The sequence below is a fragment of the Chrysemys picta genome, chromosome 1 (genome assembly GCF_011386835.1).
Source record: "Chrysemys picta bellii isolate R12L10 chromosome 1, ASM1138683v2, whole genome shotgun sequence".
Classification (NCBI taxonomy): Eukaryota; Metazoa; Chordata; order Testudines; family Emydidae; genus Chrysemys; species Chrysemys picta.
In genome coordinates, this window is record NC_088791.1 from 131,784,470 (window position 1) to 131,810,845 (window position 26,376).

The 26,376-nt window shown below is 43.4% G+C and overlaps 1 protein-coding gene across 7 annotated transcripts in view; it reads left to right on the top strand.

Annotated features, from left to right (window-relative positions):
• FAR2 (fatty acyl-CoA reductase 2) overlaps positions 1–26,376 on the top strand; it is a 208,782-nt gene that overhangs the window by 81,605 nt on the left and 100,801 nt on the right. For all 7 annotated transcript variants that reach the window (XR_010593300.1, XR_010593301.1, XM_065570549.1 and 4 more), the window contains one exon: positions 12,036–12,270. Coding sequence is in view for 5 of the 7 variants with exons in the window: in XM_065570549.1 (XP_065426621.1) it covers positions 12,082–12,270 (189 nt within the window). In the remaining 2 variants the exon portion in view is untranslated. The remainder of the gene's footprint in view (positions 1–12,035; positions 12,271–26,376) is intronic.

Below are 26,376 nucleotides of genomic sequence, written 5' to 3' on the forward strand. Positions count from 1 at the left end.
AGTTCTTTATCCACTTCTGGATTTTCATATCGATCCCCATCTTTTCCAATTTAACCAATAATTCCTCGTGCGGTACCATATCAAACGCTTTACTGAAATCGAGGTATATTAGATCCACCGCATTTCCCTTATCTAAAAAGTCTGTTACTTTCTAAAAGAAGGAGATCAGGTTGGTTTGGCATGATCTGCCTTTCGTAAAACCATGTTGTAATTTGTCGCAATTGCCATTGACCTCAAGGTCCTTAACTACTTTCTCCTTCAAAAATTTTTCCAAGACCTTGCATACTACAGATGTTAAACTAACAGGCCTGTAGTTACCCGGGTCACTTTTTTTCCCTTTCTTGAAAATAGGAACCACATTAGCTATTCTCCAGTCCAACGGTACCACCCCTGAGTTTATAGACTCATTAAAAATTATCGCTAACGGGCTTGCAATTTCTCATGCCAGTTCCTTCAATATTCTCGGATGAAGATCATCCGGTCCGCCCGATTTAGTCCCATTAAGCTGTTCAAGTTTGGCTTCTACCTCGGATACGGTAATGTCAATAGCTTCGGTCTCAGAAAGCTGACCAATGTAAAGGGCACGGAAATCTAGTGGATTACATTTGACTTTAATTTCATGATTGGGGGGGGGAGGTTGTGGACATCCCAGTTATGTCATAAAGAATTAACACAGTGACATGGTTTTGGAAGGTGGGAGGGGAAAAGAGGGGATATTTGCAGGAATATGCTGGCATAAGAAAACTACAACACCTAGCACAATGGGGTTCTGTTCTAAGACGGGGGCTCCTAGGCACTATGATAATACAAATAATTAATAATAATAATACATTGAACTATGTTGAGGCAAAGGAAGCAGAATCTCCTCCAGTTCAGAGTAGCATGGCCTTAGGTGCCGTTCTGTGTGCAGTGCTGGGGGCCCTGGTCTTATGAGCTGCTCAGCATTGAGCCCTGAATTAGCACTGATAAAAGGAGAGCAATGCTGAGTACAAACACTCTCTGATCTGAGTAGTGCAGGAAGTTCTTCAAAAGCAGCCATGCTGAGCTCTCCATGGGTGGATACTGCTGCTTTTATCTGAAAGTAAGAACTAGGGCTTATCTACACATGGAGGGAATAGCTGTTCCTGAATAACTTCGTGTGTAGACAGGCCCTTTATTCCTAAAAGGTAACTGTGCTGAAATGCTGTGGGCATTGGCTGGTTTTCACAGATCTTAAAGAGAAACTAATGGAGCCAAGAGAAACTAGAAGATTCTCTGAAGAGTCAAGAGGACACACCTACTTTTATCATACCAGCAGGGATTCTGCTTCACTTGCTGAGCTCTAACAGTCTGGGAGTATTTAATACATGATGAAGACCACCTCTGTGAATGAGCTGGGCAGATATAGTTTAAGCAGTGATTGAAGCTTGAAATTCATACTCCACTCATTCATTTTGGGGCTCATTCTACCGTGTGCAGTGTGCCTCTTCTGAAGGACTGAGAAACCTCAACTCCCAGTGGTTTCAAAAAGATTGGAGGACACTTTGGGCTGGCAGGAGATGCTGAGCAGCTTGCAGGACCTGGCTCTATTATGTTCGATAGCTCTTAATTACACTGCCACGATGCATTAGCTGAGTTTAACTGTTACAATCTGAGATGGATTGCAAAACTGGCATTTCAAAGCAGCAAGAGATTTCTAGGAACAATCAGGGATTACTTTTTTTATGATTGTGCAATTAATTAAGTCAATTAAATTCTAGTTCTGCAGTTTCTCATTGAAGTCTGGACACAGATCAGACATCAAGAATTGTAACCTTAAAAAACCAGTAGGAGAGCGCTTCTATCTCCCTGGACACTCAATAACAGACTTAAAAGTGGCCATTCTTCAACAAAAAACTTCAAAAACAGACTTCAACGAGAAACTGCAGAACTGGAATTAATTTGCAAACTAGACACCATCAAATTAGGCCTGAATAAAGACTGGGGGTGGCTGGGTCACTACAAAAAGTAATTTTCCCTCTGTTGATACTCTCACCTTCTTGTCAACTGTTGGGAATGGGCCATATCCACCCTGATTGATTTGGCCTCGTTAGCACGGATCCTTCACTTGGTAAGGCAACTCCCATCTTTTCATGTGCTGTATATTTATACCTGCCTACTGTATTTTTGACTCCGTGCATCTGATGAAGTGGGTTCTAGCCCATGAAAGCTTATGGCCAAATAAATTTGTTAGTCTCTAAGGTGCCACAAGGACTCCTCGTTGTTTTTACTGATGCAGGCTAACATGGCTACCCCTCTGAAGGTCTGCATAGTGCACTATGGACACATTAGCACTACCCATGTATAGCAATTGTAAGCCCAGGTTTACAATGCAGTGTAAAGATATCTATTTTCTTGAGCTGTATTAACATCCATAGTGCTCATATGAAGGACAGATAATGTTTTCCTTGATTTTATTTTTATGGCTAACTAGCACTGTTTCTATTTTTTTTTATTAAAAGGATTTTAATGTCACTAAATAGTTTTTAATGGTATGTCAGCTAAACTGAGTCATTACATGGCCTTGGGCACTTCACTTTAACCTGCCCTTGCCTCATTTTCTCCATCTGTAAAACAGTGATAACCAGACCTACCTTTCTAGAAAAGCTCTTGAGATTCTTGAATGAAACTGCTATGGGTCAGAGTTTCAAAAATATTTAGGTGCCTAAATATGCAGATTGGCACCTAGTGGGATTTTCAAAAGCACCTAAGCAGGTTAGGTGCCTCATGCCTATGGAAATCATGAACCTATCTGCATCTTTAGGCACCTAAATATCTTTGAAACTCTGACCCTATAAAATTTCAAAGCATGGCTGTTGTTAGTTTTCTTTTCTCCTGTGGCTGACACATACTACTGTCATAAAATGCTGTGCAGTGTCAGAAGAACTCAAGCCTCTTTCTATATTAACTCTCTCCATATTGACTCTCTCCACCACTTAAAGCACAGACCTAAAAATATGGAGCCCTGGAAAGATACTAGGCCAAATTATTTCCTTGTGTAACTTCAGTGACTACAGTGGAACTACACCATTGGTGAATTTGGCCCAGTGTCTTGTTATAGTAGAGCTGAATGACTTTATCCCCTCCCTCTTTTACAGAGACTGAAGATTCAGTCTCCTGGCTTCTCTGCAATGAAATCTGAATAACTTCTGTATGTATTTGCAGCATGGTCTGGGACTATGTGACTCCAAGACCATAGCATGCTCTATTACTTCCGCATGTCCTGAGGCTCAAAATACTGTGTGAAATCTTTGAAGCATAGCCTGGTGATTTAACAAAGCCTTGACATAAAACTAAAGCATCTCTCATGACAGGCTGCGCGCCTATGTGTATTTGTACACATAAAATTTAACTGTGAAAAGATTGCTAGACACACAGCATACACGACACAAAAGCAAGGACATGAAAGATGAAGCTGCCTTTTTTTCCCTTCATACCCCTTACTTTACATTTTGTGGCTGAAGGAATCAGGAAGGTAGAAAAGACACTTTATTTATATACAGTTTATATGTTGGAACTGGACTTCCTTCCAACAAAGCACAGGAGATAGCATGCAGCAATGGATCCTTTAAGATTATTGGGAAAAAGTCATGTACCAATGAAAACTCTTCACACGTGTATAATCCCTTCACTCCACTGATTCACTTCATACTATAGAATTGCAGTATGCAAATTAGCTTGAGAGGAAAGGTGCTGATTGGTTAAGTAACCTTTGCTGTCACCTTAGTGCCACATAAGCTTGAGCTATTGACCTAATCCCAATATTACCATAACAATGAGATAGCACACTTGCTAATAATTTAGGTTAATTACCAACTAATTTCTTCAGGTGGAGCCTACACAGGAGATGCCTTAGTTTTAACCATTATGGAAATTTGGAAGAGTCTACGTTATTCTTCTATTAACATAATTTATTCTGAAGAGGTAGGTGCTGAATTTCTTAAAGGGCCCATTATTAGTCATGTTAAACTCCGAAAGTTAATTACCAGATTGAGCAGACAGATGGACTGTATTTGTCTTTGGTCTCATTGTTTCAGGTTAAGGTTGAAGCATATTTGTGGGGCAGTGTGACAAAGGGAACATTGCTGTTACCTCTGTAGTACAAGTTTTTTGGGACAACGGAGGAGGGTCTTTTCCTCAAGGGATGTCAGTCTGTCATATTTCACCCACACTAAATTAAACTTTATAAAAAGAGAAAATGTAGTGTGTGATATTTTCAGGAATGCCACCTGTTGGCTCAGATTTTTGCTCAGAAATTGGATAAAGTTATATTACTTTCCGCAAAACACTGACTGTATCGGAGCTTAAAAAAAATCATTAGTTTGCATTCACTGATGGAAAGCTGGTTCCATTGTTTTCACTGAGCTCACTCTGGTGTTTGGAAATCTGTAATGTAACAGCCTATACATCAGACTTTAGAACTTCCATCACAACCAGAATAAATATATAAAGACGCCAGGAAGTTCCCTCTCAGATCTAGAAATAAGTCAACACACTATCACTTTCTCCCACACGAGACCAGATTGCTCCTTTTCTTTTACTTCAAACCTTTCAGAGAGATTTCGTTCTTTCAACTGAAAAAATCTTTGCACTGCTGTTAATATACTACTAGCCCAGTCAGTCAAGTGATGAAAACCCTTAATACCACTTATTACAGTATTCTACAATAATGGTTTAAGCCATTTTTATGACACCATTGTAAGCTATAATCATGAAGCAATATTGGAAAGCGTGTTTAGAATGATACTGGGAGTCCAGATCCCTGGAGTTTCTAATCCTAGCTCAAAATGTAGGTTTAATTAAAAAAAAAAAAAGAATTTGGAAAAAATTAAGACCAATATTAGTGTCTCCATGATGTATTTTAAGGATAACCGTGTAAAGAGAGTTGTTTTGTATTTGTAAACCAAACACAGCAATATTGGTCCAGGGTATGGGAACCTTTAAATGAAATTCTCTGTTTGCAAACTAAAGTGAAAATTACTTTCATTATCCAAGATGAGAAAAATAAATAAAGAGCATAAATATTGAAAAGTTAAGCCAAGTTAAAAACATTATTTCTATTTTAATAATCCAAATGAATCATTTTTATTTTGTTTTGTTTTTAAGGGTGCATTCTGGACCTGACTCTCCTCTGCCTTGCACCCTCCTATAGTCATTTAAACCTGTGCAAAGTGGGTCTAAAACACCAGCTGATTAGAATGTTAACATTTAACTCTTGCTTTGCACTCTCTTTGCATGTGTGTAAATGATTATGCAAGACAATGAAGAATCAGGGCCTTTGGGGTCTGTTCTCACTTCAGTATACATAAGTCAATATTTGTGTGACTCCCACTAATCATTGCTGCAAGCAGAGAGGATAATTGCACACCCTCATATAGACCCCACAGACACCCACACCCACAAATAAATGTACCTACCCATCTAAATATAAACAAGCCAGAAAAGGCACATTGGCAAGGTCGGTGGAACTAAAAGTTGGACATTGGTTCCGTATTAAAGTTCCTGACCCCTGATTCTTCTCTCACACCAGTTTTATACCAGGGTAGTTCCATTTACTTCACTGGAGCTACTTCTGATTTACACCAGTGTAAATGAGAGGAGAATCAGCCTCTCTACCTCAAAGGAACACATGATTGAGAGTCAGTCTCACAATAAACACCTTATTTTGCACCGATACAGGGACAGAAGTGGAACTGAGTCACTGCTTTCCCCAAGGAATGCAAAATTCCAAGAGGTTATTAATAAATGGGAAGGAAAAAGGTCTCTTTAAAATTATGACTAATGCCATGGTCCTTTTAAACCAAACCTGATCCAGAGAGGCGGACATCTGTCTCCTCTGTTTAGTGTTTTAGCTGAGAATTTGGTGTTATCTTTTCCATCCTGATAAGGTTGCCACCTCTTTTTGCTTGTCCTGTAGGGCAAATTCCTTGGGATGACACCTGGGTATGGTTTGTGTATTTGAATTAGAAATGGGCCAGCATAAATAAGTATAATATTGCAGAGATATTACATTTGATAATTCAGCTGCACCAGTGATTACTTTCCTGGTCCAATCAGGTGTCAAAGTTGTCTGTTGAGTTGCCAGCAATTAAATGTTCAGAGGTTTTACTCCAATCAAAAGGGGGGTTTCTCCACATTTCAGTGTTTTTTACCTCCCACTTAACTGATTTTAAAATGTGCTAGGAGCTGCGGGCTTTGAAATATCCACCTATCTGTGGCTCTGTATGGGCTAGTTCTTAGGAGCCAGCTGGCAAGCAGTTAATGTCCAGAATTTGAATGTTTTCATGGTGGGCACTAGACTCTTGATTCTTATACAACGGTCAAATGAGCTGCTGATGTGCAATATTGCTTGCATATTACTTTTGCAATGCAAGCTTTTATAGTGTCGTTTGTAACTGAAATCATGATGAAGCCGTACAGTTCTGATGCACAGATCCAGAAATACAGTGCACATTATTGAGACTATGGCCTGAACTTAGAAATCATGGTTATTAATAATATCCACAGCTTTTACACTTTGTCTTTTTACAAGGTCAAACCAAATCAATGTAATCCAAGAAGAGAAGATAAATTCCCATTGTAAAACTGTGGTCTAACCTTAAAATAAATCGGTAAGACCAAGGCCATTCTGCAAAACAGAAGTTGTGTGAGCATTCAGTGTCTTGAATGTAAGGAAAATAGCTCATCAATTTTTTTTTTTGCAATGGCATATCTTGAATGTTCTAGGCCTAAACACTGCATGCTGCATCAATTTGTGGATTCTTGTGCTAGCTCAGGACCCCATTGAAGTGAAGAGGGCTCCAGAGGTTCCGGAATCTGCCTGTGTGAGCCAGCTTGCAGGATCAGGGTCCTGATTTGTTATTTCGCCAACTCAAGAACTTATAACCTCTACATGTATAAATACTCACCGTGATAATAAGTAACATGGATCCACAACATAAAAGAGCACTGTGTTGTCAAGGTTTATCCTAGTTAAGGAAGGGGGGAAAAAATGTATCGGCAGAGGTGAGCTTAATATCATAAACAGTGTGTCCTGTTTCATTCTTCCTGGGTTTCTTCTGTTTCAGAGGCCCTGCCTGAGCAGTGTCTTGATCAGGGCTGGCTCCAGGTTTTCTGCCGCCCCAAGCGACCAAAAAAAAAGAAAAAAAGCCACGGCAGCGCAATTGCGCCACTCCACTCTTCGGCGGCAATTTGGTGGCAGGTCCTTCGCTCTGAGAGAGACTGAGGGACTCGCCACTGAATTGCCACCGAAGACCCCAGACGTGCCACCCCAATAGCAGCCGGAGTGCCGCCCCTTGGTACTGGCCGCCACAAGCACCTGCTTCTTTAGCTTGATTTGGCTGGATAGAAATGAGAGGCTTCAGATCAAAGCCAGGCAAATAAGTCAGGATTTTTTGGTTTAGTTACACAGTATCAATTTCTGTACATTTCAGTGATACCGGGTGGAAACTTTCTCGCTGTTGTGGGTTGGTTGGGTGCACAATTGCAGAGTGTTGCATGATCCAGTTTGTAGCGCAAAGCACTTAAAATGTGCGTCTTTGTTAGTGAAACATGCACGGTTTCATGTGTGAGCAGTCTGATGCAATGACAGAGTCTGATATTATAAAATGACTCCAGTGATTAAACCAAATTGAACACAGTGAGATTTCAGGGAGAGGAGCTGCCCGGGCAAATTAATATTTTTTACAAATAATATGCATTTGTATAGCTCTGTCCTGTAGCTGCAGATGATCAAATATCCTTGATATCCTATGTGCATACCAGTATCAGCCCTGAGAGGCCCTTACATCATTACAGAATCAAACCTGTAGTTAGTTAATTGCATTTCAAACAAATCTATATTCTGTAATTTGATGAAGTACTTCTGTGGTACAAAACTCACTCACACAGCTGTTTAACTTGTTTTGCCAATAAGCCAGTCTTCAGTAGAGAAAAACAGATAATTCTACTAAAATGTACATTGGTACTTGGATTCTAAACCTTACATTACAGGAAAGAACTCAATGGTGGTCATCTTTCCTAATGTCATCATCCACTAGTGATACAGAGGAGTTTCATTGTAAATTATAGCACATAACCGCTATTTTGAGTCTCTTTATTCTCCTATGTTTCCTGCTATACATAGGTGCTGGAACTAGGAGTACGGGGGTGCTGCCGCACCCCCTGGCTTGAAGTGGTTTCCATTATATACCATTTGGTTTATTGGCTCTCAGCACCTCCCACTATACAAATCGTTCCAGCACCTCTGCTGCTATATTGACAATTATTTATAATTTTGCTTAATTACAATCTAATGTACAGTTGAAGATAGTTGGTAATAAGTCTTAACTATATGGAAAGGTTGAAGGATGACAAACCAGCCCCTTGTTAGCAAAAGGGGTCCAGAAAAAAGAAACTGAATTTTTGAAATATCCAATTTTTGAATTGTTCTGACCAACCAATTTGATAGCAGTCCCAAAAATACTGAAATTCTATCAAGCCTCTATACTATATTTTAATAGGTCTAAATTAGTGGACTTGTCAAATTCATTATTTAGCGTAACATTTTTAGAAGTGACTTAGGCAAAGAGGCACCTGTCACTCTTGAAAATGGGAAGTAGGCAGTCTTGAAAATTTTACCTGGTTCTCCTAGTTTTGAACACCCATTTTAATGCATCAAATATGAATAGTAGGACTTTCAACTATTGGTAGTGTGATGCTGTGGCCAAAAGAGCTAATGCCATCCTGGGGTGCATAGACAGGGGAATATCAAGTGGGAGCATAGAGGTTATTTTACCTCTGCATTTGGCACTGGTGCAACCGTTGCTCAACTACTGTGTCCAGTTCTGGTGCCTACAATTCAAGGATGTTGATAAATTGGAGAGAGTTCAGAGAAGAGCCATGAGAATGATTAAAGGATTAGACAACAAGCCTTTTAGCAATAGACTTAAGGAGCTCAATCTATTTAGCTTAACAAAGGGAAGGTTAAGGGCTGACTTGATTACAGTTGATAGGTATCTAAAGGGGGAATAAATATTTGATATTGGGCTCTTCAATCTAACAGAAGGTATAGCATGATCCAATGGCTGAAAGTTGAACCCAGACACATTTTGACCAGAAATAAGACAATTTTTTAACAGTGAGGGTAATTAACTGCTGGAACTGTTTCTCAAGAGTTATGCTGGGTTCTCCGTCACTGGTAATTTTTTAATCAAGATGGGCTGTTTTTCTAAAAGATCTGCTCTAGGAATTATTTCTGGGAAGTTCTATGGCCTGTGCTATACAAGAGATCAGACTGGATGATCACAATGGTCCCTTCTGGCCTTGAAATCTATGAATACAACTGATAGTGCAGGCTATTGTTTTTGAGGATAAATACAACCATAGCACAACTGGCATCATTATTGGCAGAAAGCCTCATGGTCAAGGACTGTATACAGCATGTAACTCCTGACCTTTCCGGGTGGTGACAGTGTTATGGCACAGTGGTTAGGTGGTGCTGGGAAATTTTATACGGTCATTACCTGCATTACATATTTATCGGATCTATATAGAATTTTCAGTCTCCAGTGGTGCCACTCTGTCAATTTTCATCAGCACTAAATTCGCTATAGGGGGGGGAAATAGCCATGCCTTTAACAGTACAGAAGCCCAGATGCTTAAGTTAGTGAATCAAATCCAGCTGAAGTATTATTCCAAGCCTTGTAGACTCTGCACTATATAATATAAAACGAAGGAAAATCCCAGCTTTAGAAGAGATCCAAAACTAATCATCAGGTGTACCATCCAATTTAGAAAATGGGTCAAAGAGAAACTTCGCTTTCAAATGAGGTTATTTTACAAATTAATAATTGTGGGGACTCTGGCTCAGTAAGTTAATGCACTAGCCTACTTTCAAATCCAGCCAAGATCACAATTAAATGAGTGTAATGGATGGCCTCAAGTAGTACTTATTAAACAGTTGCCCATATTACAGAACTGTCACATGATTGGTCATATATAAATCCAGATAGGTATATAGATTTAGATTAATAGATAATTAGATTACCAGTAATACAGCAAATAGATAAGAAATCTGTGCTCAGGAGAAACCCAGGGTGATGAGAGAAATAGAGGATGTATGTGTGTCTATTGCATGTAAATCCCGGGTCTTTGGGACCTGGACTTGTGGACTCTGTGTTTCCAAGCCTGTGCTTGAGCATCCACATTGCATTGTATACCTGGGTTTACAATTATTGGCCCCAGGTCTGACTTGGGTGAGTGGCTTGAGTTGCATCCACACTGCAAAATGACAGGGCTTGGACCCAAGTCACAGCAGGACTCGGGTTCTAACCCACCTCCCTAGCAGGGTCCAAGGGCCTGGGTCCTGAGTGTTCGCTGACCCAAGTCAGCCTGATTTGTGCATGGATGGAAGGGGGACTCGGGCTCAAACCTGAGTCAGAGCCCATGCTTAGGGCATGTCTGCAATAGAAAACATGTGGCACCAAGTCTCAGAGCCTAGGTCAATTGACTCAGGCTTGTGGGCCTTGGGCTGTGGGGCTAAAAATTGTAGTGTAGATGTTTATGCTCGAGCTGGAGCCTAGGCTCTAAGACCCATTCACCTTACCAGGTTTACCCAAATGAACCCATTTCCAAATCACAGGTGGTAGGAACAGGTTGGCCCCATGGAAGGTGGCTGTCCAAGGTGAACTCTTTATGCTGGGACACAGTCCCAGTTGATTTGACACAGTGTGGTCTGGTGGATAAGATATTCATTAGGGGGTCTGAGTTCTGTTCCCTGTCCGTCAGCTGATCTACTGTGTGAACTTTAACAAGTCACGTTGCCTCTCTGCGCCTCTGTTTCCCATCCTGCTGTTTGTCCGTCTTGTCTATTTTGGCTGTAAACTCTTCAAGGCAGCAACTGTCTCTTACTATGTGTATGGACAGTGCCTAGCTTACTCTAGATTGCCTCCTCTAGATCAAGGCCAGGCAAACTTTATGGCCTGAGAGCCACATTGGGTTTCCAAAATTGTATGGAGGGCCAGTTAGGGGAGGCTGTGCCTCCCCAAACAGCCAGGTGTGGCCCACCCCCTGACCCCTATCCGACCCCCCCCCCACTTCTTACCCTCTAACGACACCCCCAGGACTCCTGTCCCTTCCAACCCCCCCCCCTTTCCCTGTCCTCTGACCCCCCCGGGATCCCTGCCCCATCCACTCCTCCTTGTCCCCTGACAGCCCCTGGAGCCCCTGCCCCTGACTGCCCCCCGCCGCCCCATCCAACCCCCCCTCTCCTTCCTGACCGTCCCCCCGGGACCCCTGCCCCCATTCAACCCCCCTGTTCCCCGCCCTCTGATTGCTCTGACCCCTATCCACACCCCCGCTCCCTGACCACCATCCCGAACTCCCCTGCCCTCTATCCGACCCCCCCAGTCCCTGCCCCCTTACCATGCTGCCTGAAGCGCTGGTGGTGCTACAGCCACGCCGCCCAGAGCACCAGGACAGGCAGCCGCGCTGCCCAGCTGGAGCCAGTCACGCCACCGCATAGCACAGAGCACTGGTCAGGCCGCAGCTCTGCTGCTGCGCTGCCTGGCAAGAGCTCACAGCCCCGCCGCCCAGAGCATTACGCTGGCGGCGCAGTGAGCTGAGGCTGCAGGGGAGTGGGTTAGCCTCCCAGGCCAGGAGCTCAGGGGCCGGGCAGGAGGGTCCCGCGGGCCGGATGTGGCCCGCGGGCCATAGTTTGCCCAACTCTGCTGTAGATGCTACAATAATATAAATAGTAATATGGAGGCTAAGGCCACACTGGAGTTTAGGCTTTGCAAGTTCATGAGTTTGTGTGGTCCATGTTCAGTCCTCTATTTAAAAAAAAAAAAAAAAAAATCTTTAAAGTTGCCGCTGATTGGTCTGCTGTGGGAACTGCCTCAGCTAACAGACTGAAAAGGCTATTGCAGATGTCAGCTAGCATGGTCTGGTCTGGGCCCTATTGGTCCTCAAGTGTGCACTGTATTCTTAGTCAAACTTCCCAGCATCTAATCTCTTGCTCTGTTACTGATTCCTCTCAGGTACCTCCTGCAGAAAGTCAGAAGGAGGACAGAGAGAGAGAGCACCATGTCTTCAATTGCAGCTTATTACAATGGAAAGACCGTACTCATCACAGGAGCCACGGGTTTTATGGGCAAAGTACTGATGGAAAAGCTACTGCGCTCCAGCCCTGATGTGGAAGCTGTTTATATCCTTGTGAGGCCAAAGGCAGGACAATCAATGCAGGAGAGAGTGGCAAACATGGTGAAATCCAAGGTAGGGTGCTGCATTTTACAAAGAAATCTAAATTGAAATCAACAGGGCAATTAAATGTGTGTACAGTAGGTGACAATATGTTATATTTCACCTGTTGAGGACAGTATCACTCTTCTGCTACAAACCTTACATAGGTTTAGTATGGAAAAATAAGCTGCACACACAACACTTACATGATGTACAGGATTTGAAAACTATATATATAGATAGATAGATTTTTATATGGAAAATAATAATTCCCAGTGAACATCAAAAACATGTTGACATCAATGTGGTGAGACTGTGTGAAATCATCGTAATCACAATGCAAATTTGGTTCATCCATAACAAATTTTAGTGACATTTAACAAATATTGTCATTGTAAACATGATGACATTTATCAGCCATTAACTAAATCTTCTGCCCCCCACCCCATTAGGAAAACTGAACACTGCTCAAACATAAATAAAATTCAAAGTAACACCCCCTGTGGGATCTCCCTACCCTTCTCAGGGCTGTTGAACCACCACAACAGCAACAGGTGCTAACAATTACGATACTTGTCTTCTCTCATAGGGCACAGCAGTAAAGCTGATTAAACCAATGGAGGGACTTGTAGTCCATTCACATCCTGCTATCCATCAGTGCCAGTTACAGGATCAACCTCAATTATGAAACATTAGAAATACTGGGAAACATTAGTGTACAGAGGGTATATTGAGGCTACAAGTAGCAGCCATGGGAGAATTTAGAGTATCTAAAACTCTGTCCTGGGCAAAACTGACTAGAAGGATGCTATTTGATGTCCCACTAGTGGTTCCCAGGGAGTTTAAGACTTAACAAACAGGGCCAGGAGGAGGAAGAGATGTTGTGATTTTTTTTTCTTTGCTGTTTCCTTATGGCCTGGAACTAGAATTGCATATTTACCTGCAGAGGTAACTTACATCTAGCAAATAGTTCAATTGAGAAGTGTCCTATTGTTTGCTTTTTGCAAATCTGGCAAATGCACAATTTTTCTATCATTTTGCCTTCAGTGAATATAATTTTCCACATAGTTCTACAGCTTTCTTCATTGACAACTGCAGCTACATTTTTCATAATAAAACAGCAAAAGTCCAAATGCAGTCCTTTCCCACAAAATAAAGTGAAGGATATTATTTTTACATGACTTCTAAAAGCTCTGTTTGCATTTCCGGTGATAAATATTTATGACCTATTTGCTCAATAGCTCAGCACAGCATACTGTTGTTGTTAGCTCTAGGTAAGGTTCCCTAGTAGCTATTTTATTGTTGCAGCTGTCAGTTACTAGATATTACCCTCCTTTTGTAATGTGTGTCAGCAGTTTTAGACATGCCAACAGCATAGAGGACTTGATAACCTCTCCTTGAACTTTACGGCAATATGCTTCAAAGGGCTCCAAAAGAATAAATGTTAAAGAAAATCAGCAGATAAGTTTCTGGAAGTTAGTGTAATGCTCAGAAATCAGGCAAGTTGAGGGCGGTCCAGATCAGTAATCAGATGTCATGCAAGAGGTCCAATAGCCAGGAGATCCTATCCAAGGGAAGGTACATCACAGCTGCTGGCGAGGCTTGGTGAGATAGCAAGGCAAGATCGAGTGAGGGAGTAAGACAGGGTCAGGCGAGGTGGCACAGCAGGATCAAGTAGGGTCCAAGTAGCAGGCAATGGCTTGTTGATCAGACAAGGTCAGGAAGGAAGCAGGAAGTTTATATATAGCCATCAGCCAGTCAGGGTCAAGACCATGTGGCCAATCAGGAAGCAGGTTATAGAACCCTGGAAGCTGGCGCACCCAAATCTGTGATTTCCTTGGTAATTGGATGGGTCGGTGTGGTGCAACAACTAAGGCTGCTTCCCAAGGAATCAGTGGACCTAGGTTTATGACCAGGTATTTGAGACTAGAGGCCTAACGATTAGGTGTGATAGTGTTTGAAGGAGAAAATCCCAAAGGCTGTGTTCAAATTGATTCCTCTCCCCTCCAGGAGGAGGTTTTCTGTTGATGATGTTCATTTAAAAATAAAACAACCATTCAGTGTTCTGGAAAAAAATAACTGTTTTCCTTCCTAGAGAAATGGTGTGTGACCAAGAGTTGGACTTGCTAAATTTATCTGTCTACCTAAAGAGAATTCCTTTGTACATAAACATACAGCAGTATAAGGGCCTGATCCAAAGCCCACTGAATTCTCCCAAGTGAAATCTACAAGCACAGTATTGGAGTGTTCATTAAGTATCCTTTAAACATGTTGAATGCCATAGATCTAGTCTATGCTGCATATAAAAGCCTAGTCCCTGGTCCTGAGCCAGTATTTACTGTACAGCTGCATGTCTAGGAGAGCAACTCGTGAGAGGCAGATGCACAGGGATGAGTTGTCTCTGTATTCCTCTTCGACTGAGAAAGACCTCTGCAGTGCCAGCCACATTCAAACTAACATTCCCTTCTTGGAGGCCCTACATCATCTCCACCAATTCTCTGAGTCAAAGAGCACTGCATCGGACCCTAGTTAGAACCCCACCATCCTGCACCAGATGGAGAATTGTTGCTATTCGGGAATACCATTTCCCCCCCTACTCACAGTGTGACTAGGGCAAGAGTCTGTTTAAATACTACATCACTCCCAGTATGTAAACTTCTTTTTCGAGTGATTGCTCATGTTCATTCAACTTAGTGCTCACCACATGCACCGGTGCCAGAAGTTTTTCCCTCAGCAGTATTTGTAGGGGGCTGGCTCCAGCACCCCCTGGAGTGGCGTGCACATGCCGTGGTATATAGGGCGCCGCTGGTTTCCCCCCACCCTCAGTTCCTTCTTGCTATCAGTGATGGTGCTGTAACTGTTGCTGCTTCAGTTAGTACTGTAGCTGCTCGTTCGTACGAACTAGTTATCTCCTGTATTATACTGTATATAGTTTTTTATTAGTGTTTATAATCCCTTAGCTATAGTTAGAGACTTTGTAGGTCCCAAACGGGACTTTGCCTCGGGACAGGGCATGCCCCGATCCCCAGGCTTTAAGCCCTATGATTGCTCCAAGAGGCCCATGCCCACACAGCAGTTGTCTGCATTGCTTGGGCGAAGGAAACGTTAGTGAAAAGTGCAAAATTTACAAGCCCTTCAAGCCAAGGACTAAGAAGAAGCGCAATATTTGTTTAACAGTGCTCCTTATGGAGTCGGCACTCACCCTGGCACTGGGGCAACGCTCCAACTCGGTGCAGAGTACTGAGACCTCAGTGCACAGTGCCCCACCGGGACCATCCACTAGCCAGCACTGGTCTCCATCCGTGGCTCCAACCAAGAAGCCCAAAAAAGTGGGACGAGGCCGGTCTCCAACCTCCCACAAGGGAAAGGATACGACTGGGTGTGAGCAAGGTCCCATGCCGAGCAACTCTTCACCCACATCGGGATCTCGGGCCCAAGCTCTGGTGGAGTGATGTAGCCCAACTCGCTCCCTGCTAGCTACCCCGGAGAGTGGCAGAGGCCTCCATCAGCTCCAGGTGCCATCCACGCCGGCGGCTCTGCAGGCAGCGCAGGAGATCATGTTCCTCCCAGTGCCACCCAGACCAGCTCCTGTGGTTTTCCGGTCACAGGGTAAACCCGCGGTCGGACCACATCTGTCCCCGCTTCAGCGGCACCATTCCCCATAGCGGGGGATGTCCCGCCAGCGCTTGCCCTCCCATAGCCGCCACGCTTCTGATCACAATAGGCAGACACAGTGCAGCCCCATTCAGTCCCCAAACCTTGGGCAGAGAGGCTTGAGGCACAGCTCGCTGGCCACTGGGCGCAGACCTTTGGAGGCACACATCCCCCAGCAGGATACCAGTCCCGGCACCTGGTATGTCCGAGACCACGGTATTGCTCCAGGGACCCATCGAGGGATCGACAGTACCATTCCTCAGATCGTCGCTGATCTCCTAGGAGGGCATCATCACATGCGAGTGCTTCCCGGCACTGGGCCTGCTCCGACTCCTGGTCCCACTCCTCATCCTGGTACCGCTCATCAAGCGCGAGATGTAGATTGGCAGCTCCAAGCCGTTGCAGATCCATCGAGTGCCACCGGTCCTGAAGACTCTGCTCCAGGTGGAACTCCAAGCGAAGTGACTGGCACCAGTCAGGACAGACCCACTGTTCTGCTCCGTCACGGTCACCTGGGAACGACCACTCAGGATCAAGCCCTGGTTTGAAGTGAGATTCCCTGACTGTGGGACAGGCTCTGGTACTGGCAGTACCACCTACATTGTTGGCACCAAAACTGGCCATGGCCTCAGGCACAGTGGCTGGCGCCATGGAACCCATGGGGGTTCACCCAGCCCTCTCAGGCTACCCACTCGGTGTCCGGAGCCTCGGAAAGACTAGCTGCCTCTCTCTCCCGCCCTCCTCTGGCGCATGAAGCCTTGGGTGCGAGGACCCTGCAAGTCCAAGAGGGAGCAGGGGCGCAAGCCAGTGGGCCACCAATGGTTGTGGAGGACCCTACGGCACCGCCATCTTCCTCGTCGCCACCAGACAAGGCTATAACGGGGCCCCCTCCCCCGATTCCACCAGATAACGCTAAAGCGCACCAGGAACTACTGAAGAGGGTTGCTGCCAACCTGGGTCTTCAGGCAGAGTGTCTTCAGACAAGGTCCAGCTTCGGCCCCACCTGGCCTTCCTTCCCAAGGTGGTGTCTGCTTTCCCCATGAGCCAGGACATATTCCTTCTGGTCTTTTGCCCTAAGCCCCATGAGACTAGTGAAGTGAGGCACCTTCACATTTTGGTTGTAAGAAGGGCTCTGGCTTTCTACATAGATCGGAGAAAGCCTTTCCATAAATCAATTCATCTTTTCATCTCTACAGCTGATAGGATGAAGGGCCTCCTGGTGTCCACGCAGAGGATTTCTAACGGGATCACCTCTTGCATTCAGACATTTTAAAGATTGGTTTGGTACAGCCAGAGCTTAGTCCTAAGTGTCCTAGCATTACAGACAACACAAAGCAGGTAGTATTAATCTTTCTCTTACTACTTCACCAAATAATCTCCTCCCCCCTACCCAATTTCTTTTCATCCCATCTCTCTGTATCCATCCCCATTTTCCTCCCCCCCTTCACTTTTTGATGACAAGTAACTTCTGGCCAGCCTACCACCTGCAGATTAGGAAAAGGCTCCCAGAATTCCCAGGGCTTCTAGCAGAATGGAATTTTCCTGAAGTCGAACTCCTCCAAAAGTCATTTTAAGGTGCCTGTAATATGGTATATAAATCCTACGCTGCAACAGTCACAAAGGAGTTAATGGAGAGAACAGCTACTTTCCCACCTTTTGGCTAATTTATGGACTAGCACCAGCTGCAATAAAAAGCTGCAGCTCAGGCAGAAGAGGGTGGCTCCAGAGAGACTGGGGACTACGTTGAGGAAGTGCCTCAGCAATTGTCTGGTAGGGAACTGCCAAGGAACAGACCAAGAAACTCCATAGGGAAAGAGGTGAGATTGCTGGGGAACAGCTAAGTGGGTTGTCCTTTCCCTCCACACCACAAGATGGTGGGAGAATTGGACTTTCTAGGTCTATGTTGTCAGTGCTTTGGGAAGATTACAACACAGGAGTTAAAGGGTTTTGGGCATAGGCCAGAAGACCAAGAGAATAGGGTCTTAAAGGGCTGATGTACCCTCAATAGTCCCTTAGGTAGAAAGGTGCGATTGAGCCCACTCACAGTGCCCCTTTAACACACAAAGCACAAGACATCTGCCTTTTTCAACTCTGCCTAAAGCAGCCCTGCACACTATGCAGTCACCACCACAGTGTTTGCCAGTAAGTGTAGCTTGATGAACAACATAAAACGTCATCATTTTAGCCATTAGCACCAATGAATCTTGGTTTCTTATACCTACTTTGCCTGTTATTGCCCTTCCAGAGTTTTCAGCACAGGCTGGCTCCTTTGAAGAGGTTTAAAGTGCAATTAGGCAAAGTGGGCTTCAGTTTTTAAACCATCAGGACATGGGGGGCGGGGGGGGGGGAAGGAGCCAAGTGATGTTGAAGATAGAAATGTGATGTTTGGAATCTCGTCATTCATTACATCACTCACATGAATCTAGTTTTGAACCAGGTGATGAGGAATGAATACCCTTGTTTGGCTGTGATAATATGTTTTATTTAGTCTATGTCACAGATCAGCTCACAATGTGACCTTTGGTGCTTACCTGTGTATTCAGTTGATATCACTTAGTAATCCTGTATTTCTCCAGCTGTGCTGCATAACTTGTTCAGAGTTATATTCTCTTGCTGAGGCAGTCACAGGTTGGAAACAACCATTCCTTTCTTACACTATAATTTTTTTTTTTTTTTTGGTTACTGTCACTGGTTATGTGTTAAGTGTATCTTAAATCAGGCATTGTATAAAGAGAAAATGTCTGTTATTATTTATCTATGTATTTATTTGCCAAGCCTTTCAAAAGGGTCTAGTGATTTTGGGGGCCCAACTTGAAACAACTTTATAAGGGATCTGATCTTCAGAAAGTACTGAGTATCTGCCCCTTGAAAATAAGGCCCTGTAACAGTATATACTGGCCCTTTACAAATAGAGGGGGCCAGAAGACCCTGTTCCAGTGACATTGTAATAAACAAAGGTCCTAGAGCTGGTCTAGTAGCAGGAAGAGAGGAAGCGGTTCTGGAAAATTAGAGTTGGATTGGGGGGAAAACAGGACACTGTCCCTTTTAAGGGTCTGGGACCTGGAGTGCTGTAATGTAGGGTGGGCAGGGCTCCCCTCTCTCCCAACCAATCAGGAGAAAGCTCTCCGAAGGAGAGCAGTATATATGATGCTTTCTCTCTGTCAGAATAGGGAGTGTGCTGACAGGAAGAAGGAAACCGGAAGGCTGAGCTTGTGGTAGGAAGGATGGGATTGGTGGCTCTGTGAAGAACAGACTGGCACAGAATTTGAGCCAAAGATGAGTGTGAACTTTTGTTTTGTTGTAATTAACTTTATTTTTGGGACACTGAGGACTGTGTTCAACTGCTTTCGGCTAATAACCCAGCCTCATCAATGGTTGGTGGTAGTCACAAGAAATACTGTGCGAGTTCCTAAAGGGCCCCAAGGAGGGAAGAGAGCAAGGGTGCTGTAGAGACACCTCTGGCCACAAGGGGGCACTCAGTAAATGGCAACCCTTCTACCGGCCCCTTTAAGGCATCAAGTTGGGAACCCCAAAACTGAGACACTGAAAATCCATAGTCAGTTTGAAAATTTTGGCTGTTATTATTTAACAATCATTCTCACAGCACATGAAGGCTCCAAACAGATTCAGGAGCCCTGGTTGTGTTAGGAACTGTTCATACACAAATGTAGACATGGAGTAAAATTTTCAAAAACTTCCAGGTCACATATCCTAAAGTGATTTAATCTCAAAAAAATCTGTAGGATTTAGACTTCTAAGACATTTAGGTGCTTTTGAAAATGTTAAGTACAGTTTGTGCCCTGAAGAACATACAACATAACTCAAACAACATGCAAAGGATGGGGGAAACATTAACATAAATACATTTTTAGTGTACAAGTATACACTTCCCCCTCTTTGGTTTCATATTATATGAGTACATATTCACTATCCCTTCCCCAACTACCCTAAGTCTAGGCAGCATTTGTTGCCTGGCTTCTTGTATTGAGAAGCAGGAGATGCTTGTTAGAGAAGTGGACAAGCTGATATCTGAAGTGGTCTTTACTGGTGGAGTAGAAGTGGTAAAGGGCAATGTGATAAGAGACAAGATAAGTAGGGAGTGGCAAGAGTCATGGGCAGAGCTAAAAGTAAAAGCAACAATCCTGAGCTTGTTCTGGTGGGACTAGGGGGAGCTAGTGAGCGGATTAAAAGGGGTTGGTCAAGATGGGAGAAGATGAGGGCCTGGATGTGGGATTTCATGATGAGGATGGACAGAAGCGATCAGATTTCTGAGATGTTAGAGAGAGGAAGAAGTGGTAGGGTTTGGATACAACCTGGATGTGTGGAGCAAGAGAGAGGGAGAAGTCAAAGATGAAGCCTAGGTTACAGGCCTGAATAACAGGGAGGATAGTGGCTTTGCCAACAGGGCAGAGAAAGTGAGGGGATTGAAGGGATTTTGGAGGACAGGTCAGGAGCTGTGTTTTGGCTATGTTAAATTAAAATGGATGGCAAAACATCCAAGAGGAGATGCTAGCTAGCTAAACTGAGATTCTGGTTTGGCTGGAGGGAAGCTGGCCAGGAGCAGTAAGGTAAAATATGCAAGTCATTGGCATAAAGGTGGCAGCGTGGAAATAGTGTAAGCAGAGAAGATCATCCAGAGAAGGGGCTAAGTATGGATTCCCAAGGAGAGTACAAGAGGGGTTAGAGAGGACTCACTGAAGAGAGTTCCTGAAGGAACAGTTAGAGAGAGATGAGGACCATCAGCAAGAGGATAGATTGGCAAAAGCCGAAGAAGGGTTTGATCAAAAGCAGCTGAGATGTCAAGGAGGTCAAGAATGGAACAGAGGCCTGGTTTGGCCATTAAGAAGTCATTCGAGACCTTGATGAGAACAGTTTTGGTGGCATGAAGGAGGAACTGGAAGGGATCCAAGGAGTTGGAGAAGAATTTAACAGTTGTGAACATCATGTTTAATGAGTCTGGAGATGAATTCTTAAGGATGTGGGTAACCCGGATGTGCTTTTACTTACAAGGGAACAGGCCAGCTAAGAGCAAAAGTTTGAAGAGGAGGGAGGCAGAGGAAGTGAGGGTATTTGGGAGAGGATGGGATTGAGGGGGCAAGAAAAGGGATTAAAGTCAGGAAGTAAGTGAGAAACCACAACCTTGGCAACAGGGGAGAAAGATGAGAGGGTGCTGGAAGGGGTGAGGGAGGAAAAGAGGTGAGGAATCACCAAGGAGAGAGCTCATGTCATGTGAATATAATATTTATATTGCGGTAGCACCTAGGAACTCCAGTTATGGACCAGGACCCCCATTGTGCTAGGTGCTGTACAAACACTGAGGGCCCCTGACTGTCCCTGAGTGAAAAAGTTGGTGGTATTTGAAGGGTTATGGCAGAAAGGGTGGAACTGGTTCAGAGTGTTATGAGGTAGTTAAAGGGAGTGAATTATCAACCGGGATTTAAATTACACAATGAACCATGGCTGATTAACATTGGAGACCCTGCATCTGCCATACTGAATTTATCTGTTTCCCCACCTCAAAAGCTCCCTATCAAGCAGTCAAGATTTACTAAACATTCATCTTCACTGAGGCTTTATGGAGGAAGGGAGGAGATTGTTGTCTCATTCAGGATGTTCAGCTCACAGAAGGTCTATAGCTTTGACTGACAGATTCCCCTTTGCAGTTCCTTGCTGTCACTTACTAAACAGGCAAAGTGATTTGAAAGCAACACCCTTTTGAACTGAACTGAAGTAATCTACCATTCTCGAATTTTAATCACATTGCGTAACAGAAAGAGGTTAAGTGTGTAAATGTTTTGTTCTGTGTCCCCACTGTTCTCTGCAATCTTTAAAAGTTACACAGGGCTATTTTTTATTTTATTTTACACAACAAAATCTTTGTAAAGGTTTTTTGGTCAGTTACATTCTCTCTCTTACTCTCCTTCTCTCCTCCCATGGGCCACCTCTCCCGCTCCACATGACTGTGTGTGGACGAGCTTGAGGTTGACAAGTCATACATTGCTTTTCATCAGTGCCATAAAAGGTATGAAAGAGGCACTGGTCACCACAGCCAGTCAAAAATGTCTGTCTTGTCTTTTTAATTAAGATCAATCTTGGATATTCTCGAGATACAGTAGATACATTCCAAACAAGTTTTGTGTCCTATTTTTAATCAGTAGGGAATCGGAAAAAGAACACTCCAGCTGTTTTTCATTGTTTTTTAAATATTTTTCTATTCCGTGTGGTTTCTACTAACTCTTTAGAAGCTTGACAATGAATATCTTTGTCATTCCTGAGCTGTTTCCTTGCTATTGCCTATGCACACTGCTTTGTTGAATTATCTGTTATATATTCTAGACTGCTGGCAATTATTTGTTCTGTTTTTGTGTTTTTAGAAGGTAAAAGAGCACTGAAGTATTTATTTCAGAAAATTATTAAAGATGACTTACAAATGCCTTTTACCAGGTTCTTTTAACTGAAGCAATATGTGTTAAATCCAATCAATACTCAAGATACCAGGGACATCTCATACATTATCAGCCAAATTTGAGATAATATTTTAATTTTTATAAGGGCTGTTAACCGTCATACTTCAGGACATAAACCTAACTGATAGGGGCTAGGAAGTGACTTCTCTTTTGGACAGATTATGCCTTTCTTAAACATTTAGGAGTTTCCCGAATCTTACGCTGGAACATCTGTTATAGACAGTATTTTGCATTAGATGGATCTCTGGTAGTACACCTCTACCCCGATATAATGCAACCCGATATACCACGAATTCGGATATAATGCGGTAAAGCAGTGCTCCGGGGGGGGGGAGGGAGGAAGGGGGCTGCACACTACGGTGGCTCAAAGCAAGTTCGATATAACGCGGTTTCACCTATAACGTGGTAAGATTTTTTGGCTCCCGAGGACAGCGTTATATCGGGGTAGAGGTGTATTAGTATAACTGTTGTGTTTTGTTGTTGTTACTTTATATTTTTATTGGAATCAGGGCCGGCTCCAGGGTTTTGGCTGCCCCAAGCAGCCAAAACAAACAAACAAACAAAAAGCTGCGATCGCGATCTGCGGCGGCAATTCAGCGGGAGGTCCTTCACTCCCAGGCGGAGTGAGGGACCGTCCGCCAAATTGCCGCCGAATACCTGGACCTGCCGCCCCTCTCTGGAGCGGCCGCCCCAAGCACCTGCTTGAGAAGCTGGTGCCTGGAGCCGGCCCTGATTGGAATAGCTCCCATAAGTCATAGCTAGGATTGTGGCCCCATTGCTCTAGGCACTGTACCAGACACAAAGTTTGATTTGATCACTGCCCCAAAGAGTTTTTCTGCTGTCACTTGCTCATGTACTTAGCTTTAGCCATGAAGATTACTCACAGTGCATAAGTATTTGCAGGATTTGGAACTAACACTTCAGTCCTGCAAAGTGTAGCGTGAGGACTGACTGCTTGACCCTCATGTATCTACACTGACATCAATGCCCATGTAGGAATAGTTTCCAATATCAGAGCCAAAGAGAGGATCAGAGGCAAAGACCCAAAGTGTAGTGGAGAATGAAATATACATCAGTGTAATAAAATATACAGTGCACAGTTTTAATATACACACATTTGTAATTTGACAAATCTCTTATAAATACACAAATAAATAAATAAATAATCATGCAGTATCCCCATCTTCCCTTGAGCTTTGCCATCACTAATTGGTCGGCTCTGATGTGGCAATTTTTAACACGTAAGTTGTGCCCAACAAACATCTATGAGCACATTCATAAAATTATGCTTCCAAATCATCCCTTAGTGTGTGCATGTTCAAGCACCCCCTTTTGTGTGCTTAAATGCATGGTCTGCATGCACAGTAACCTGTTTGTATGCACAATTTGCTGGTGACACTGGAGCTCTCCTCCTTGAAAGTTTGGCTTCATTAATGTAAAGCACACTTAAATCCCATGATAAGACGTACTGATTGATCACCAGCTCCTACTCTGTTCTCATGTGCCAGCATGGAGTAAGACACTTACCTGACTACCTCAAGGCTATCTTTTGCATCTGTACCCCATGCTTACAATGTATGGTTCTTTGTCTCCTGAGTGGCTGGACTACATAAAAGGAAACGTGAGTCCACTACATTCTTTGAGCTAGCAGAGCTGGGTCTAGTTCAGGCCGTAGAAGCTCATACTTTAGATCCAGAGATCCCAAGTCCAGTACTCAGTGCTTATCACCCACCCCAGGCATTGCATTACATGTGGTTTTGTAAAGTTTTAAATACTACAGGTATTCTATATCTCAAAGGATATATTTTTAAAATCTGCATGGAGTGCAATATACTGCACAATGTGTGGCTACTAGTCCATCATTTTTATGACCACAAAATTCATTGACAAATACCATTACCCATGTATTGTAGCTATGCTTCATTGTTTTCGAAATATGAATGTTGTGAGCAAGGCTTGAAAAATGCACTTGCCCACACACTACTGCTGAATAGACAACTTTCCCTGGTAAGTGGGTGAGTGCTGAGAGCAGCAGAGTGACACTGACAAATGTCTGGGTGCTCCAAATTCACCAGACACCTACAAGCCAAAAATAATGTGAAAGAAGGAGCCTCTCAGCACGGTCTGGTGAAAGTAGCTTATTTCCGCTATTTCTAGCAGAATTTCCAGCAGGGCACCACCTTGGGACCCCATGGTGGGGGAATTCCATCTTTCATATCAGCCTCTGGCTAGTGGATGTCTGGGACACTTGTCAAGCCCTGAATATATGCTGTGCAACAAATGACAAGTGAATGGAAAATATCATGACTGGGATGCATGGGGTCAAGCAATTCCTTAAAAAGATCACTTCAAGGTCTTTCCATGCCAGAGTACAGTTCCCCATGCAACAAACAGTGTAACCTAGAGTTCAGTTATCAAAGTACAAAAAGTTGTTTCTTTCTCTCTTGCATGCTAATATCTTGCAAAAACATCCAGCTTCTAAAAAGTAGCATAGAACAGCATTCTGCTCATTTTTGATTACCTTATATCTTCCACATGTCAATCTCCAGCTATCAAATGCATTATAAAAGTCATTGTAAAAGTTTTTGTGGGCTACAGCCCATGAAAGCTTATGCTCTAATAAATTTGTTAGTCTCTAAGGTGCCACAAGTACTCCTGTTCTTTTTGCGGATACAGACTAACACGGCTGCTACTCTGAAACCTGTCATTGTAAAAGTTGGAATCATAATAGTTAGGAATAATAAAAACTAGAAAGATTTACAAAATGATCAAGTATAGCATTTTATTGCCTCTAAGAAAGGTGCCGTCCAAGTAAAATATGGGCTAAAAGTGCACACATCCAAAGTGAAAGCCAAACAAACCTCAAACGTAAACATACTTGGAAATTCTTCTAGTTCATTCCATTTCTGGATGGGAAAAGGAAAGAAATAAAGAAAGTAGAAATCTCTCTATTCTGCATTAGACCCTGATCCAATGAAGCACTTAAGTGCATGTGTAACTGCAAACATGTGAGTAGCCCTGTTAAAGTCAATGGGACTGATCACAAATGTAAAGTCATGCACATGTTCGAGTACTTTGATGGATCTGGGTATAAAGGTATTTTATCAAGAGAACACTACAGCTGACTCTGCTTACACAGAGTAAACGTCACTGTCACATTTTATATAAGCACTTGTGCACCCTTTTGGTCTTTTCTGGATCATGCTCATTTTGGTTGAATTTCTTGTTTCAATTAATTGCCCCATGTATTACTGAGCCAATATGTTAAATGTGGCTGTATGGCAGGCTGTGATGTGTGCAGTGAAGAACTCAATTAGTATGCACATGACAAAATAATGAAGGGTTCAGCTCCTGAAGCAAATAAGCAGGCAATGCAAATCAGAATGATGCAAATTTTAGTTATTCTTTCCCTTTTATTTTTTTAAGTTGAACAAAAAACTATTGTAAATTAAAACGTAAGAGGTAGAGGCCAAATTCAAGCTTTGTGCCAGTTTCATTGAAATGAAGTGCCCTGTAATGATGAATAAGCATAAGAATGGCCATACTGGTTCAGACCAAAGGTCCATCTAGCCCAGTATCCTGTCTACCGACAGTGGCCAATGCCAGGTGCTTCAGAGGGAATGAACAGAACGGGTAATCATCAAGTGATCCATCCCCTGTCGCCCATTCCCAGCTCTGGCAAACAGAGGCTAGGGACACCATCCCTGCCCATCCTGGCTAATAGCCATTGATGGACCTATCCTCCATGAACTTATCCAGGTCTTTTTTGAATCCTGTTATAGTCTTGGCCTTCACAACATCCTCTGGCAAGGAGTTCCCCAGGATGACTGTGCATTGTGTGAAAAATACTTCCTTTTGTTTGTTTTAAAACAGTGTTATTTAAAGCAGTGTTATTTTGAGCTCATTGTTGTCTGCAGCCCAGGTTACAGGTACTTGCACACATCATATTAGACAATCACCTGTCAGGAATGGTCTAGATTAGGGAGAGAGCAACCTATGGCACGCGTGCCAAAGGCGG